At 57.8% G+C, this 17,042-nt stretch overlaps 1 protein-coding gene across 1 annotated transcript in view; it reads left to right on the forward strand.

Moving 5' to 3' along the window:
- Positions 1-440: 440 nt before the first annotated feature.
- The window catches only part of CHST11 (carbohydrate sulfotransferase 11), a 90,058-nt gene continuing 73,456 nt past the window's right edge, over positions 441-17,042 (forward strand). The window contains exons 1-4 of the mRNA XM_077168296.1: positions 441-605; positions 737-956; positions 1,309-1,412; positions 14,908-14,994. Of these exons, the coding sequence (XP_077024411.1) occupies positions 441-605; positions 737-956; positions 1,309-1,412; positions 14,908-14,994 (576 nt within the window). The remainder of the gene's footprint in view (positions 606-736; positions 957-1,308; positions 1,413-14,907; positions 14,995-17,042) is intronic.

Genomic DNA, 17,042 nt, shown 5'->3' on the forward strand with positions numbered 1-17,042 from the left:
TATAAAATGAAAAGTGCTCATAACAAATAATTTAGATTCTCATAGAAGTTATTGTTGTGACAACAGCTGTGCAAAAATACTTTGCTTCTCATGTGGGGAAATCATTCCCCGGACCACCAGGTATCGGTGGGGATACCACCTTGTGGCCTGTGTAGTGCATGCTTGCAGGAGCTCGTGGGAGTGGGCCTGGGAGGGATCTGCTCGCCACAACTGGTGTTTTTTCCCCTATTTGCAACAAAGGGACTCCTGTGCCCTCTGAACCTCTGGGTGTGGCCTTCATAATTCCATGCTTGGAACCATCTGAAAGAAGAGGCCTTCAGCGAGTCTAAAACGTCCTCTGTTTGGGAATCAGGTGATACTTCAGGACCTTAGAACCATCAGGGTCAACCTTGGAGCTGACCCAGGAACCAGCAAACACGCCCAGCCCCTGGACTGCCACCATGGCAGACATCACCGGTCGCTCCCAGATATCTCTTCCAGCGGAGCCCGAAGGGACACTTAGAATTCCTTCTCGGTGGTACCTGAGCCTGAGGAAGCATGCACCTTCACAGGGAGAGAACCTGAGGCTGAAACCTTCATATCTCGCTCAGGGCAGGTCTTGTCAGGTGGGTTTCGTCTATATGTACTAGGATCCCCCACCCCCAGCGCTTAAATCTGAGCTTCTCCCGCCAGCTCCTCTTACCAGAGGCAGAACTCCCTGATGTCCTGAGCCTCCCCTCTCCTCTGGTGGCCACAGCGGGCATCACTGGTGGGTCCCAGACCTTTCTCGGGGCTGAGCCCCCACGTGTCCCCGCAGCCTCGTTTCCCCATCAAGCACTTGTCCTGTATCTGGTGGCTCCCGAGGAGACACCCCCGCTCCGTGGGGCATGAGCTCTCAGAGTCCTTCTGCCTCGCCCCAGCCCGTGCTGACCCAGACCCGCGGGGCAGCCTGACCCGCCCCAGGAGCTGGACGGAGGGTCAGAGGCGCAGAGGGCCTGGGGCGACCAGGGGCAGCTCCTGCTCTCAGCCGGGGCAGGGAAAGTGCAGCGCTCCGAGGAGGGCGCAGGGAGCAGCAAAGGGCTGTCCTGAGCGGCGCTCCAGCCGATGAAGGTCTGGCGTGGGAGCGAAAGGGGCGGGTGCCGGCAGGGAGGACACAGGGCAGATAGGGGTGGGGCGGGGCGTCTGCGAGCAGGGGCGGGGCGCAGCTCCACCCCACGCCCCTCGGTTATTATTTACCGAGTCCCCGCCTTCCCCGGGAGGCGGAGCCACCTCACCAAAATAGCAGGGTGGGCTTTGCCCACGCGCGTTCGTGCCGCCGTGTGACTTGAGCCACGCGGGAGGGTTCAGTCTCCGTTGCTAACGCGCGTGGCGACTGTCACCTGCTGAGCGCGCCCCTTGCAGAGGGGAGCAGGTGTTCAGCGAGCACCTGCCAGGTGCGGTGGTGCCGTCCCGGCGTGGGGCTCTCCCTCGCCTCCGCCCCGCGGGTTTCCCGGGGTCAATGGGGCTCAGCCCGGGAGGGGCCCGCAGGAGCCCCCGGGGGTGGGGGAGCGGGGGTGGTGGGGGCTGGTCCCTGATGCCTGCGCGGCCGGGGGCAGGCGAGGGGCTGGGACGTCCCCCCGCCCCCACTGGGCCCCTCAGTGTCTCATCGGGGACTCACTCCTGAGGCCTCCGCGACGCGGGAAAACACGGTGGCAGGATGAAGGACAGTCGCCCGGCTGGACATTTAGAGGCTTTTATCCTCAGGCTAGCATCTGTTTCATCCACCCCTCCTCTGCAGCCTGCTTTCCCCAGCTTTTCGAGTAAATCCCCAATCCCCCCAGCCCCCCCCCAGCTGCTTTTCCAGGGGCAGCCCCTGGGCCTTCAGGAGAACGCCTGAGTCAGGGCAGCGCCCGCGGCCCAGGAACCTGCATTTCACCACCCACGGGCCCTTGGGGACTTGCAGGCCTGAGACCCTCTCAGGGAGAAAACGGCCACGCACCCCTCCGGGTCCCCCCAGACGCAGGCTGGGGATTTGGTAACCGCGCAGGGGAAGCTGTCAACGCCCCACACATTTCTGGGCTGCCCTGGGGGTGCTTCCCTGCTGGCTGTTGCTGTTTTGCCTCTGTGTGATCTGATGTGTCTGGGGGGCCGCAGCCCATTCTGGTGGGTTCTTTAGGGGACACTCGAGGAAGGAATGGCTGTGCACACATTAGGTGCTTAATAACTGCGTTCGGGTGACAGCGGAGTGGCGCTAGAACAAGGTCTCACTCATCTCCCGCTCGTCAGCGACTCGACCCCAGTCTGAGCAGGGCGCCTGGTGGGTGCGGGTGAGGGGTGAGTCCGTGCTCTGCTCAGGGCCAGGGGCACTGACCCCCGGAACCCGAGGCTGTGTCCGCGGACGTCGGTGGGAACCGGACAGACGAGCCTGGCTCTGTTAAGCGGCGTTTTCTAAGCTGCAGGTCAGCAGCGCGTCCGTGATGGTCCCACTGGGTGGTCCTCTCCGCGCGCCCGCTGGGGTGACGGCCTTCCCGACCGGCTTCCTTTGTGGGCGCGTCCAGGTGGGGTGCTGTCGGGCACAGCGCGTCGCCCGTGCACTTGGGCAGCTTCGCGGCAGAGGGGAGCAGGTCGGCACTGGGGTGTCCGGTGGGCGGCGGGGTGCTGGGTGGCTGACCGTGCTCAGGCTGCCCGGGTGCTGGCGTCGCGCAGGGCGATCCGCGCAGGCTGGCCACTCCTGTAAGCCTGAGAGCGTGGAGACCCGGAAGGGGGCAGGGGCGCTCGGGAGGCTGCGGTTGGGGTCCGCCCTCCCTGGCCCGGCCCGATGTGCCCCTCCCCCGGGGCTGACCTTCCCGTGGAGCGCTTTCGAAGTCACATGCCGGCGGTGCCTTTGGGGTCCCTGTCCCCTCGCGGGCTTCAGGACCCCCTGCCCGTCCGTACTCAGGGGGACTTCCTTGGGGACTGAGCAGCGGCAGGAGGCCCTAAGGGGCGGGTGGGGGCCGGGCCGAGCCCCGGGGCAGCTGCCAGCAGCCCCTGGAGATGGGCCTCAGCACGCTCCCCATTAACACTGGATGTGCCCCGCAGGATCATCTTGGGGGCAAAGCTGGACTGATTAGTTAATTCATTGAATATTAAATATTGTTGTGCTGGGCGCTAGGCAAGGATTAGGAGGTGCAGGAAGGAACTGCTGTGGCCTCTGTAAGGGAGAAGCAGCGGGCAGAGGCCCAGGGCTTGGTGACATCTAACCTCCTTGTTACCCTGGAAGGAGGAGGAAGGGGAGAAGGGAGCTCCTCCTCCAGCCGGAGGGAGGGGTGAGCGAATTTCCTTTTTCACTGAATGCACCATCTTTTAAAAAAAAAACTTCCATGTAGAAGGACATTTCTGGGTAGAAGGAGGGAGACTGAATTAGGGTCTGATTTACCTGGGTTTGAGGAAGGTGGGGCGAGGCCTGCCTGGCTGAGGGGAGGCAGCTGCGGGGCACCCCCAACCCGGTTCCGAGAGGGCCGGGCTGGAGCGCAGCAGGGACCCGAAAGCACCGCCCAGCGCTCCCTGCCGCCCGTGCCGCCGCCTCTGCCCGCCGGTTGGGTCTTTCCGGCACCTTCTTTTCTCTCTCACCCCCGTAGCTCTTCTTGATTGTGGCCAGTGGGGCTGAGCAGTTGTGACTGGATCATGAAAACATGAGGCCCTTCTTCTGCTGGGGGGGCGGGGGGGTCCACACCAGCAGCTGCAGGTGACAGTCTGGGTTTACTTTGGGAGATGCCCAGCTCGTTGTTTAGGACTGTCCCAGCTTTCAATAGTAGATTTTCAACACTTAGAATTGATTTGGGTATAATTTTATATTGAAGTCGTTTTTAAGTGGAAAAAGTAATAGACATCATGAAAGAAAACGTAAAAGCTACAGTGACAACTGTTTCTATCCTTATATTTTGTCTTATATATGTGTATTTATATTTATCTTAAGCTTCATTTCCATGTTTTCACATTAGTACTGTAATAACAGTATCACATTTCGACTAGCTAACGTGCTGTAATTTATTAACAATGTACCCAAGTGAACTATGATTTATGAAATTGCTCCTCCAGTCTTGAACATCTAATTTTTGGCCTTTAGAGGGGAAGTGCAGTGATACACAGCTCTGTGAATGTGTCTTTTAGCCATTTGCCTTGAGGGAACTGCTGGATGGAAAGTGTGAGAGAGGCACAGCTCGGTGGTGCAGGCGTGTGAGGACACTATAAAAGTCCGTGTCCTCTCTTATGCCCGGGAAGCTTCAGTTAAATTAATACAAATGAGCAGTTAAAAAACTAATCCCCGTCTAACTCACCAGATGCTGGAACTGAGAATGAGGTGGACGGAGGGGTGGCCGCGGGGCCCTGTGGGCTGAGCCTGCCCCTGGCGTGGGGACGACCTTTCTGTGCGGCCCCTGGGGCCCCGGCCTGAGTGGGCCACACGCAGCCCAGCCCAGCCCAGGCCCCTCGAGAGTGGCAGGCCTTCTGCACGCACGTGTGCGAGTGCCCCCAGCCTGATGCATGCTCATCGTTTCTATTGTCGTGAGTTTGGGGTGGGAAAAGAAGAGGATTTTGAGGTGCTGTGTGGGCAGATAATTAGAAAAAGAATGTTCTAGACTTCAGGGACAGGAGCTAACCGTAGATGTCGAGCACTTAGCTCCAGCCAGGCCCTCCTCCCAGCTCTTGACATGGACAAACTGGTCCAATCTTCGTGAAACCCTACGAGCCAGGCGATGTCATTACCCCATTTCACAGATGAGGCCAGGAGCGGCTGTGCCTGGTGGGTCGCTCAGCCCTGGGCCCTGGCCCTCTGTGCAGCATGACCTGCGGCCACCCGGACGGGTGGAGGAGAGGGAAGGGGTGAGGGTAGGCGTGACTCGGGCTCTGCCCAGGTGGCTGTGAGAGGGGTGGGAGCAGGTGAGGACGTGCTGTGGCCCGTGTTCTAGTTTGCAAGTTGCTGGAATGCAATTACCAGAGTCAGGATGGCTTTTAAAAGGAGGAACTTATTAAGTTGCAAGTTTGCATGTTCTAAGTCTGTGAAAATGTCCAAATTATAGCAAGGCTATGGAAATGTCCAATCTAAGGCATCCGGGGAAAGATACCTTTGTTCAGTGTCGATGACAGTCAGGGTTTCTCTCTTAACTGGAAAGGCGCGTGGTGAGCACAGTGTCATCTGCTAGCTTTCTCTCCTGGCTTCCTGTTTCATGAAGCTCCCCCGGGGGCATTTTCCTTCTTCATCTCCAAAGCTCTCTGGCTGTGTGGGCTCTTGTGACTCTAAAAGAACCCTTTCCAAAATATTTCCTCTTTTAAAGGATTCCAGTAAACTGATCAATGAATGGGTGGGTCCCGTCTCCATGGAAACAGTTAGAAAGGTCCTGCCGGGCAATACGGAATGAGGACTAAAGGAGGTGGCTTTTCTGGGTCCACAGATTCACACCGGCACAGCTGGGAAGGAGCGGGGGGCCCAGTGCCGGAGCCCACCTGGCGCAGGGGATCTGGGCGGGCGGTGGGGACACCCCCGCTGAGGTCGGGGACTAGAGGACGGCCAGCTGGGCTGCAGCCCCCCTGGCGTGCCCCGGGCCACCGTGTCCCTGCCGCTGTGGGGATGCGAGCTGGACGTCAGCACTGCCCGGTCCTCCAGGCAGCCTTGGAACACCAGCCGCGGAAACAGTATTCAGGGGAATACCTGAATCACTGGAAAATAAATGTATAAGCTCTTCAGGGAAATTGCCAGGGAGAGTTTAAAAATTCTGTAGCAGGCAAAGAAGGGTAGATGGGAATTAACTGTGCAGTGCCTGTAATTACTCATTTAAGGCGTGTAAAACGTAGTTAATAAGCTCTGCACGGCCAGGCTGTCCCCTTGCTTCATTTAAGGGACATAAAATGTAATTTATAAGGTCTCACCTGGGTTAACTGCCAGTTTTTGTTTCGTGACCTGTGTTTTCTCCACAGGGTCTTGAGTTTCTCAAGAATGAAACCCCTCTATCCGGGGGGTGTCGGCTGCGTGGGGGGGGGGCTGGCGCTCCTGGGGGGGGGGGGACACGCGCTCGGCCCCAGGCCCCTTCGGCTCCTGGCCCTCTGCTCTCTCGGCGAGTGGGGCATCAGGCTTCTGAACACGTGGAGCCACAAACCTAGGAAACTAGCTAGGAATCATGCTTACCGACATGCTGTCTTTAAGTTTCTGTGGCCATTTCCAAAACATACATTTCTGTTTCTGTTTCTAATTGTAACTTATTGCTTTTTCTATTTCTATTTCTATTTTTATGTCTATTTTTACTTGTTCTGTTGATAAATCTAGTAATTTTTAACAGTCATGTGTGGGGTCGCCCTCTAACAAGCCTAACCTTTTGGCATTTTAAATTGCATTTACAATTGAATATGTTTAATCAAACCCTTTTGAGTGCTTCAGCTGCCTGATTAGCAGGCTCCTCCAAGGACTTAAGTCGTCCTTATAAATCTAATCCCTCAAACTATAAATTTGGCACATTACATGTTCCTTAAAGATTCTCATATTAAATCTAAACTTAGAAGATTTCAACTTAAAATCTCAAGTTAAATGAATTGTTCAACGGAATCTTTCATATTGGAATGGCAAAGTAGGTCTGTCTACCTGCATAGGATGCAACCCTGAAAACGTTAAGATTGTGAGTTTTATTCTTGTAAACATTTGTCTAGTTGATTCAAAACTGCTTTATTCAGCTGTGGTTTGCCTAGCCTGGAAGTCACTTGTTTTAGGTGCAGCTCAGTGAGTTTTGGTGCATTTACGGAGCTGTGCGAGTACACACCACCTATTTTCGGGCGTTTCCATCACCCTGAGAGGAAACCTCGTGTCTGTTTGCTGGCCCTCCCCGCTTCCGCCCTGCCTGCCACTCGCTGCCTTCGTCCCTCCACCTGCCTGTTTGGGGCATTTTCTGTGGTTCATTCTAAACCATCTGGGACTTCGGGAGCGGTCACCACCCCACCCCACGCCGGGACGTCGTCTCAAGCCGTGCCGGGCTTCGGCCTGGCTGGGGGTGTTTCTCTGGGGCAGACCCCATGGGCACCCCCCTGGCCCAGGCAGGACCCTCGCTGCTGGGGGTCGCGTGCAGCTCCCAGGGCGGCCGGTGCCTTCCCCTAGGACACGGGGAATGGGCGCCCTGGGGGGCCCCGAGGCCACAGCCCGGGCTGTGCTGCTGGGACTGAGCCCCCCGGCGGCCCCAGAACTCCGCGGACCCCTCCAGCCCCCTCATATCCCACCCCACCCCCCCCGTGGCCCCCATGAAGGCCTGCCGGGTGCTGCGTTTTGACGCCGTTCCCAGAAGTGAGGGGCTGGGGCCGCGTGGCCAGCCCTGGGCGCCCCTGGAGGGTGACCCCCGCCTCCTCTCCGTGGCCTGGGGGCTGCCAGCTGCCCTCCCCCCCGGCCAGCAGGACCCCTAGACTCTGGAACAGGAGGTATGGGGGCCTGGGAAGGGCTGGAAATGAGCGTTTTTTACACGCCCCTCAAATGGCTCTTATTAGGAAAGTTCAGAGGACACTGACTAGGGGATACTGTGTTTTGAAAACAGGCTGGTTTCCTTTCTTCGGGGAAAGGAGCACGAGCCCATTGATTCATTCATTCATTCAGGCCCTGATGATTCATTCATTTAGGCCCTGATCTTGGGGCTTACTGGACTGTGGCCGCGATGGACAGTGACCATAACACACTTAAAATGAAAAGCCCGGAGGTCGTGAGTGCCTTGAGGAAGACTAGGACAGAGTGGGGGGGACAGTGAGGTCGGGGGGGTCCCCAGCGGAGCTGATGTGTGATCAGACACGGGGGCCAAGAAGAGAGCAAGCTCACGGCGCTGGGATAGAGGGGACATTGAGTGCCAGGCTCCTGAGGTCACACGTGCTGTATTTGGGAAGCGGCACGATTGCACGACTGAGGAGGGGGGGCCAGGGCTCGGAGGCCATGAATGTTGGGTTTTGTTGTAAATGTGGTGAGAGGCCTTCAGGGATATGTGGTCTGATCGGTGTTTCTAGGGGATTATTCTGGCCGCAGGCAGACAGTAGAGTGGGGAGAGAGTTCAGACAAGGGAGCAGTGCTGGTGCCGTGGGCTGGGTGGAGCAGAGGAAGACGTGCTGGTGGGCTGAGTGGACCCCTTGGCTTTTGGGGTACAGCTGGGTGCCCGGGGGTGGCATCTGCTGTGATGGAGAACATGGGGAGCACCATCTGCGGACACCCGGAAGCCATGAGTGTGCCTTACCTGTGTTCAGTGTGCCCAGCTCACAACCACCTCAGACCACACCTAGGCTGACACTCTCCCCTGGCTCTCCAGACGTCCAAGCTGGGTTTTCGGACTGCGTGTCCGGAGCCTCGTGTGTATTATACAGTCAGAAGAATGGCTTGCGGCCAGGATTAACACACAGTGGCTGGAGACGCTCGCTTCAGCAGGCGCAGTCGTGGCAGCTCTGGCTTTAATGTATTTGTGTGCAAACTGGATGCAGAAGCCGAAAGAGGTGAGGACTGTGTCCGGAGACTCGTGCTGACCGCGGCCATGCGTGGCCCTGGACAGATCCCCTGCTCCCCTGGCGGCCGTGCTCCCCCCCGTGAAGTGGAACTGGAGACAGGGCGGGCCTGGCTGAATCAGTTTCTTAGCTTCCCAACTCCCAGCAGTGCCCCTCCCTCGCTGCCCGCCGTCTGCTGTGCCCAGTGCCAGGATGATGACGCTGAGCTGTGCATCCTGCCCATACTGAGGATGATGCTTCCCCAGCACCCCCACCCACCTAGTCTGCGTGAGAGCCACGGGGGGTCACAGCGCGGCCCTCCTGCCCGTCCGGGTGCCGCAGGGCCTGCCGTTTGCACTCGGGCAGGGACCTGGTGCGCTGTGGAGCAGGCACGGCTGGCCCCCAGCATGTCTGCATCCGGGTCAGCAGCCTCTAGAAGAGGGCATGGGTTGGCTGCAGAGGTTCGGGCACAGGGAGGCTCTTTGTTTGGTGGCACTGCTAGGGGTAGGAGTCAGTCCAGTTCCTTTTATCCCCCTCACTTTAAGAAATGTGATTGCTTTCACTGTGGTAAAATATGCAGTACATGAAATTTGCCATTTTAACTTTTTTTGAGTATGCGATTAAATGGCATTAATTGCTTTCACAATCTGTACGACTGCTGCTACTGCCCGTCTCCAGCAGTTTCCGTCCCCCAAACAGAGCCTCTGCACCCCCGAGCAGCATCCCTTTCCCCCCAAGTCCTGCTGGCCTCTGAACCACGCCCCGTTGCTTCGGGTTTATTCACTGTGGAGGCCTCGTTTCCAGAGGGCGCACAGGGCTTGCCCGCGGTGTCTGCCTCGTTCCACTCAGCTCAGTGTCTTCAAGGCTCGCCCGGGCTGCGGTAAGCAGGCCACTCCATTCCGTTCTGCGGCCGAGTGACGTCCCACGGCGCAGGCAGATGCACATTAGCCACGTCCATCGCGGTGGACATTTGGCAGTGAAAACGGTGCTGTGAACACTGTGTACAGGTCATCTGCTGAGTCCCTCTTTTTAGTTCTTTGGGGACGGACCCAGGAGCAGAATTGCTGGGTCACGGGAGTTCTGTGTTGAACCTTCTGAGGAATCACCGAGCCCTGAGTCTCGTCGTTTTCTTGCATGGATGGCTTTTGTGCCACTCATGCGCCAGCCTATTTTGCGATTGTACATTTTCATTTCATTCTGAAATGAAATGAGAGGGTAAGACCATCTACTGTTCGGAGATAGAGTAAGACGTTGGCCGAGGTCCCAGGAGTGGTCCACAGTGAGACCAGGGCTTGGTCTGGTTGGTTTCGGTTCCCGACTCCCTGTGCCCCAGTGGGCGCCAGTGGTGACCACCCTGTCCCAGGCAGTCTGGGGCCTGCCTAGGAGTTAGAAACTTCCTCTCTGCGGGGTCCACTGAGCGCTGGCCCCCCTTGCTTCAGCACCGTGACCTTTGGGCTGGGGCTGGGGTGGGAGGAGCTTTGCAGGGAGGCTGTGCACAGGCCACGGGGTTGCACAGGAGAACTGCCCGCGCTACAGGAACGGCTCGCTGCAAGGTAGCTGGGCTTGCTCACCCCTCCCCTGGCTTGGTGAGGTGGAATCAGACAGTGTCCCATCCTAGCATCTCAGATGGGCCGTACCACACAGCCGTGGGGCACCAGCATGAGTTTAGGCATTCGGGAAAAAGCATCTTTAACTGCATGTGGCCTTGCACTCCCAGAGCACGTGGTGGCCATTCCTGGGTTATGAACAAGTCAGGAGGTTTGGGGAGTCTCCGATGTTACCTGAGTTTCAGAGCTTGCGGCAGGTGTTTTGCCAGTGGGAGGAGTGGCGCTCCTTTTGGCATTGGGTGGTTTGGTACTGAAGTGCCTCACTTTGCAAGTTTAGGGAAGGGAGAGCACTGGTGCTTGTCATAGGAGCTGTAAGTCTAACAGCTCAGTGGTCAAGAGCACCGGTTCTGGGTGTGAATTTGCTTCTTGCCCTGCCATGTGTTGGCTGTGTGATCTTGGACAAGTTACTTAACCTCTCTGGGCTTCAGTCTCTTCAACTGTAAAATAGGAAGAAGTGATAAAACAATTATTTAATACTATGATTACTATTACTAGGTTATTATATCTAACTTAAAGGGTTATCCAGAGGATTAACTGAGGCAGAGTGAGAAAAGGGCCTAGCGTTGTCACAGACGCATGGAATCGTCTCAGTTAACAGTGGCTCCTGAGGTTATTCTCACTTATCATCATCACTGTATTTTTTAAGACCTGAGTTTCAACCCTTGCTCTGCTGTTGGCTGAGTGGGGACCTTGGTACAGGCTGAAGCTTCTGAGTTTCTTCTGTAAATTGAGGGCGCTCGACTACACTCCCTCAAAATTCTGTGTCTGGTTGTGTAGAAGACTTGAAAGGCAGGTTGCTGTCTGCAGACCTGCAGCATTTTGTATTACATCTTCAGACCTGAACCCCCAACCATCAGCTTCCCTTTGACCCCAGAGGTGCGGTGGCCAAAGCAGCTTCTCAGAGAATGAGGTGGACACAGGTCTTTGCTGGCCCTTTGCAGGTCCTCTCACCTGTCCCAGGTGACTTCCCAGAGGCTGTGTGTGAAGGAGGGCAGTGGGGTGTCCACTTGGGACAACGTGCTCTTCCTCAGAGTGGCTTAATGAGAATTTTTGCTTCATTTTTGTGAACTGTTCTTCTGTCCAAGAAATCATCCGTAAATTGACTCAATTAGGTTCTTGCAACGCCGTCTTTAATTCCACTGATTTGAACATGGAAAGAAGGAAACAAGTGTTGTAGCTGAATCAGCCTCACGACGATCGTGCCCAGCAGAAGCCACCGTGACATGGCCTCAGGATTTCTTTCTTGGGTTTTGACCACCAGACCTTTCATTTTCAAAGGAAAAACCATCAGTAGCCTAATGCTGCTGCCTGTTTCCCTGGTAGGAGGAGGTGTCAGCTCTTCGATGCGTGCAGGCAGCGTTGATCCTACTTCCTCCATGAGCGTCTGAGTACCTGCTGGTGCCCGGCGCAGCGGAGCTTCATGAGCAGGACAGAGCCCCCCCTCCAGCACCCAGGCCCAGGACGCACCTGTGTCCCAGGTGCTCCAGACGAGCGCGTGGAAGGAGCCCGTCTCATGACCCCGGGCCATGCTGTGCATCGCCTGACCTGGCCAGGAGTGGTCAGGCTGCCGGTTCCCAGGCCAGGAGGGGCCACTTCTGGGGTTTGGTTTACGTGACCCACGGGGGGTCCCGTATGGCCGCTGAGAGCACGGCTGCCTGGGTGGGCTTCTGTCCCACCTAGGCGAGTCTCCTCCCCACAGGACCCACTGCTGGGCACATGCCGCTGCTCCCTAAGCCTTGGGAGCCCCCCTGTGTGCAGTGGTCACCCACTCTCCTGCGGCCCCTTTGTCTGAGACGCACTTGGGGTAAATGTGCGTGTGAACTGCCGGCCTCCCCATTTCATCCAGCTGCCAGTGGATTCTCATTGCTGCCACCTGGGTTTGACTAGCCGGAAAGTCCAGCGAGGGCCCAGACACCGAAGGCGCCCGAGGCCTAGACCTACAAGGGGGTGCAGTGGGGCCCCCCTTCTGGAAGATGCTGTGCCGTAACCCGACACGGCGTGGGAGACGCTGCACAGCTCTCACCTTAAACGTTCCGGTGCCTTTGCCGGCAAATGGAGCTAGCTCGTTGGGAATTATTTATTCTGTAATCCGGGAGCTCAGAATGGTTTTTACATTATTAAACGGTTGGGGGAAAAAATCAAAAGAAGAATAATGTTTCCTGGCGTGGAAATGGTATGTAATCTGTAATCTGGTTCTCAGGATTTAGAGGCGCGGAGAGTATGGACGTGTCGTATCATCCTTCTGTGATGTGGGAGGGAAGTGATCCTATTAAAATGCAGGCTCTGGGCCTCAGCCGCCACCTTTTCTCCTTCTGACCCAGCAAGTCTGGGATGGACCTAATCTGCCTTTTCACAAGCAGTCCGATGGGGCGGTGAGCAGCGGTCCCCTGAGAGGCGTGTTTTTAGAGCATGACACGGACGGCTCTGTCTTTTCTTGACCTGTCTTGTCTCCTGTTCAGCACACCCATGGGCGCTTCTGAGTCAGCTGAGCTCCCTGCGGCCTTGTGCTGCAGGAGAAGTAGTGAACTGACGGTCAGGACAGCGCCCGCCAGGCTTGAGTCTTAGCTCAGCTACTTCCCACCTGCATGACCCAACCCTGATCCGAGCTCCTGAAGTTAACTGCGGCTCAGAGAGGCCCCCCGTGCGACGCAGGTAGTGCTTTCTCTGCAGGGAAGTGCCTGGCACCCACCAAGCCCTCCGTAAACGGCAGGATTGTGACCGTTCCCATAAAAAGCGCACAAGGCCCCCTGCTTTTGTGGCCTGGGCTGTCACAGCAGGTTTACGTGGCGCCCACGAAGTGGCGGCAGGCTGGCGGTGCGGCGGGCTGGTGGCCTTAGGCAGAGTCGCCAAGTGCAGCCTCCACATGGTCAGAGCATTTTAAAGGCCGTCTTTAGAGAATAAGCCCATTAAGTAAGACTGGCCCGTGAAAGCAGGCTTTCAGCGGATTCCACAGTGGGTTCTCGGCGTGGCAGCCCCGCGCCCTAGGCCCCCTGAGCCCGTCTGCCGCCAAGGGGGAGTTCCGTCTTGCAGGGTGCGAGCATAATTTTATAAGTTTTACGGTTGTTTTCTCTCCACCCAAGTGTTGCGATGTCACTGTGCACCGAGGGCAGCCTGTGTGCTTTTAACAGTTTACCTCGTTTTCAGTGGAAATGAAAAATGAAGTAATAAATTAAAGAAAAACACAGTGTGGACTTTTTCCCTCTTCTTGGGACGGCCATGGAAGAACAAAGAAGCAGTGTTTGTTGGACAGCCCAGCCCAGGCCGAGGGCCCTGCTGCAAGGTCCTGTCTGCATCCCCTGCCCAGGGCAGGCTGCAGGGTGCAGGGCTGGGGGGGGCTGACCACAGGAACACCTGGGCAGGTCTCCAGGGCAGGGGTCAGCAAACCACGGCCCAGGGACCAAGCATGGCCCCCCACCTGTTTTTGTGCAGCTGGGACTTAAGAATGGTTTTTACATTATTAAACAGTTGGAGAAAAAATCAAAGGAAAAGTAATGTTTCCAGACATGAGAACATGCCATGAAACTCAGATCTCAGTGTCTATAAATGACGCTTTTCTGGAGCACAGCCCCTCGTGCCTGGTGCTCTGACATGGCGCACAGGGGGGCAGGTAGGTGGGGACTGCGCTGCACAAAGCCTGAGGATTTGCGTCTGGGCCTTGACAGAAGAGTTTGCTGATCTCTGCTCATGGGGGGAAGGAGCGAGAAATCCTGGCCTTGGGTTTCCTGGAATTGAAGGTTATTTTGCGCGTGGCTCGTTGGCGAAGTCCAAGGAGAGTCCATGGAGTCCCCTGGCCACGTGCAGAATTGAGGGACACCCGGTTTCCCTCCCGCTTTCCTCAGGTGGGCACAGCACCCACTGGCACCCTCCCGCCTGCGCCGTGGCGCTCTGTGCCAGGGAAGCCCCCCGAGGCGTCCTTTCAGCTCCCTTGTGGGCCCCCACCTCCCCTCCTGGGGTGAGGTACAGAGACAGTGGCTTTACCATACATTGTGATGTCCCAGCCGAGTTGGCAATTTCGACGCGTGTACAGAATGTCTCATCAACATCCTGCCAGCCCCTGCCGGCCGTAGTAGTGGCTCACTTAACCCTCCCGTCCGGGCCCCACCAGGCGGCCACTGTCCTTCCGCTGGAAAATCGTCTCCTAATGTGAGAAGGAAGCGCTACCCCCCACCCCCCTCTCCTTCTCCTCTCCCCTCCTCTCTCCTTCCAGCAGAGAATCATCCAGGGATGCCCGTGAGCCAGGCTGTGCCTGAGGGGGGCGGGGGGTGGAAAAGGAGGGAGCAGGACGAATCCGTTTCCATTTACAAATGGACAACCCCGCCGTGGGATTTGGGGGGGCGGTTTGCTTACTCCCCGTCTTTAATTCATTATCCGTGCTCTCTCTGCCTACACTCACTGCCTCGTGCTTTCTGCCTTACAGTGTTGCTTTGATTTAAAATGACGTACTTTATGGGCGGCTCGGCCTGTCTCTGGGCTGCGGCGTGTCCCCCGCTGCGCTGCGACCCCCCCAGGCCTGCTCCCTGCCGGGAGCACCCGGGGAAGCCACGTCCATCACAGGGCAAGCCCGATGCCGGAGCTCCCTCCCGAGGAGCATCCTTTCTGCAAACAGACTCGCCTCCGTGGTGTCGGGACGGAGGTCCTGCTTTATTAAAAAGTTGCTGGGAAGACTTTTCTGGGTGGTTCTTCCTGCTGGGGAGACAGGGCCGGGAGGGCAGCTGCCGGGAGTGTGTCCCCTGCCGCCACTGGGCATCTGTCCCCCGGCGTCCCAGCCCCCTCCCACCCCCCTCGGCACTCCGGCCCCCCGCCCCTCGGCCCTCCCCCCCCCCAAACCCGCCCCTCCGAGGACGGGCCTGTGACCAGCTCCGCTTTCTCTCCGCAGCCACGCGCAGGAGCCCCGTTCGGGGTGGACCTCTGCTGCCGGAAGGGGTCGCGAAGCCCCCTGCAGGAGCTCTACAGCCCCAACCAGGTAAGCCGGGGCCCTGCTCCCCCAGCGCCAGCACCCCGCACCCTTCGCGTTGTCCTGCTTTTTACTGAGAACCTCCAAGACCGCGTTGTTTGGGGATTCTGTGCTTCCGGCCCTGCCCGGCCCTCGGCCCTCGGCGGTGGCGGGTCACCCTTCCGCGCAGCTCCTGAACTGCGTGGCGCTGGGCTCGGGCTGGGGGTGCCTGGGCGGGGCCTGTGCAGGGTCGCCCGGGACGCGGGGAGTGGGGGGAGGTGGGGCGGGGGGACGAGGGGCAGGGCGGGCGAGGGGCGGGGGGAGGCCACCCCCGGCCACCCTGGCAAGACCCCTTTGCGGGGACTTTGCTAAGTGACCGTGACGTGAATATGACGCTTTAGTCGCCGAGGCGGCACACGGCTGCAGAGCCGCTTCCAGCCCAGAGCAAGCTCCCTGCACAGCGTCCTCCGTGGAAAGGCAGGCACGAGTCCAGCAGGGCTGGTCGCCACGCGCCGGGCACCCTGGGCATTCCCGGCTGGTGTGCAGGTGCTGGGCCGGGGTCTGTGGGAACACTGTACTTGTCGCCCAGCGCTGCTGCGGGAGCAGCGGGCAGCCACACCGATCCTAGACAGCTGTTGGGAAAGGAGAGCGATGCCTGCTGGCTTGGCGAGAGTCTGTGCTTTACTCTGTGTCGAATTCCTGACTCAGCATTCCCGTGGGCCCAGGCCATGGGTGGACAACCGCGCTTGGGCAGCAGAAGTGCTGAGTCTCAGAAGTCTTAGAAAGAGGTGCGCATGAGAACGCTCTGACCCCACTTCTTTTCCAAAAATCTCGTCTACGCTTGCTTCTGCCCTCCTGCATTTGTGCATGGGCGACGCTCCTCTCCCATCCCCTGGGCGCTCTGCATGGCTGGGTCCAGTTAGCTGGGTAATTGCAAACTCAGCATGGCCTGGGGTTTCCTTCACTGGGTTCGGTGATGACCCTCAGGGAATTGGTATTCGGGTTTCATTTGGTGCTCAAATTCCGACCATTTCAGGTGCATGCTCATCACAGGTATGTGATCATTACAGGTGTGTGCTCATTACAGGTGTGTGCTCATCACAGGTATGTAATCATTAGAGGTGCGTGCTCATTACAGGTGTGTGATCATCACAGGTGTGTGATCATTACAGGTGTGTGCTCGTTACAGGTGCATGCTCGTTACAGGTGTGCCATTATTACAGGTACGCGCTCATTACAGGGGCATGTCCTATCTGCCCCAAAGCCTGTGCTCAGGAGAAGCTGAGTCAGGCTGGGACAAGGGCCAGGGCTTCTTGACAGCTGAACGGAAAGCAACGCATGCTACTATTAGATGCAAACCTTTTCTATGTTTTTGTTGAGATCCTCTGTTCTCAGATAATTTTCCCTTCAAAACAAAATTGCCGAGTGCCACTGCTGTCCTGAGAAAATGTTGTGGGCAACATCTGGTGTTGTGGGGAGAGTGGATGTGAAGTAGAGTCCAGACCGTGCCCGCCCCCCCCCCAGCCCTGGCTCCCCAGGCCCAGGCCTCTCCTCTGTGGGCGCCCTGGCGATTCGTGGTAGGAGGTATAGAGTCGGGTTCCAGCTCCTGCTGCCCTCGTAACTGGGGTGCGATCTGGAATCATGAGGGGTTCCCTTCAGGTGTCTGTTTTCCCATCTGCAAAGGCTCTTGGGTCCTGGGAGAGTGGACTGACCCGGCCGTGGCAGGGGCTGCGTGATTGCGGTGCACCCACGATGGCCACAAGGGGGGCCTCAGTATCTGAAGCCGGAATTGTGTCCCCCCCAAAAGTCCTGCTGAAGTCCTGACCCGTGAAGGTGACCTTGTCTGGAAATAGGGTCTCTGAAGATGAGGTTAGTTCAAATGAGGCCGAACTGGAGTTAGGGGCCCAGCCGGTGTGGCTGGTGTCCCTGCAAGAAGGGGACAGGGACGGGGGAGAAGGCGGCCAGGCCAGGAAGGCAGCAGAGGTGGGGCCTGAGGGATGGCGGCACCCCGGAGGCCGGGCCAGGGGCACGGAGCAGCTCCTGCCCTCCGGCCTTCCAGGGAGCCAGCCTTGCCCACA

Source organism: Tamandua tetradactyla, chromosome 7 (genome assembly GCF_023851605.1).
Source record: "Tamandua tetradactyla isolate mTamTet1 chromosome 7, mTamTet1.pri, whole genome shotgun sequence".
NCBI classification, from domain to species: Eukaryota; Metazoa; Chordata; class Mammalia; order Pilosa; family Myrmecophagidae; genus Tamandua; species Tamandua tetradactyla.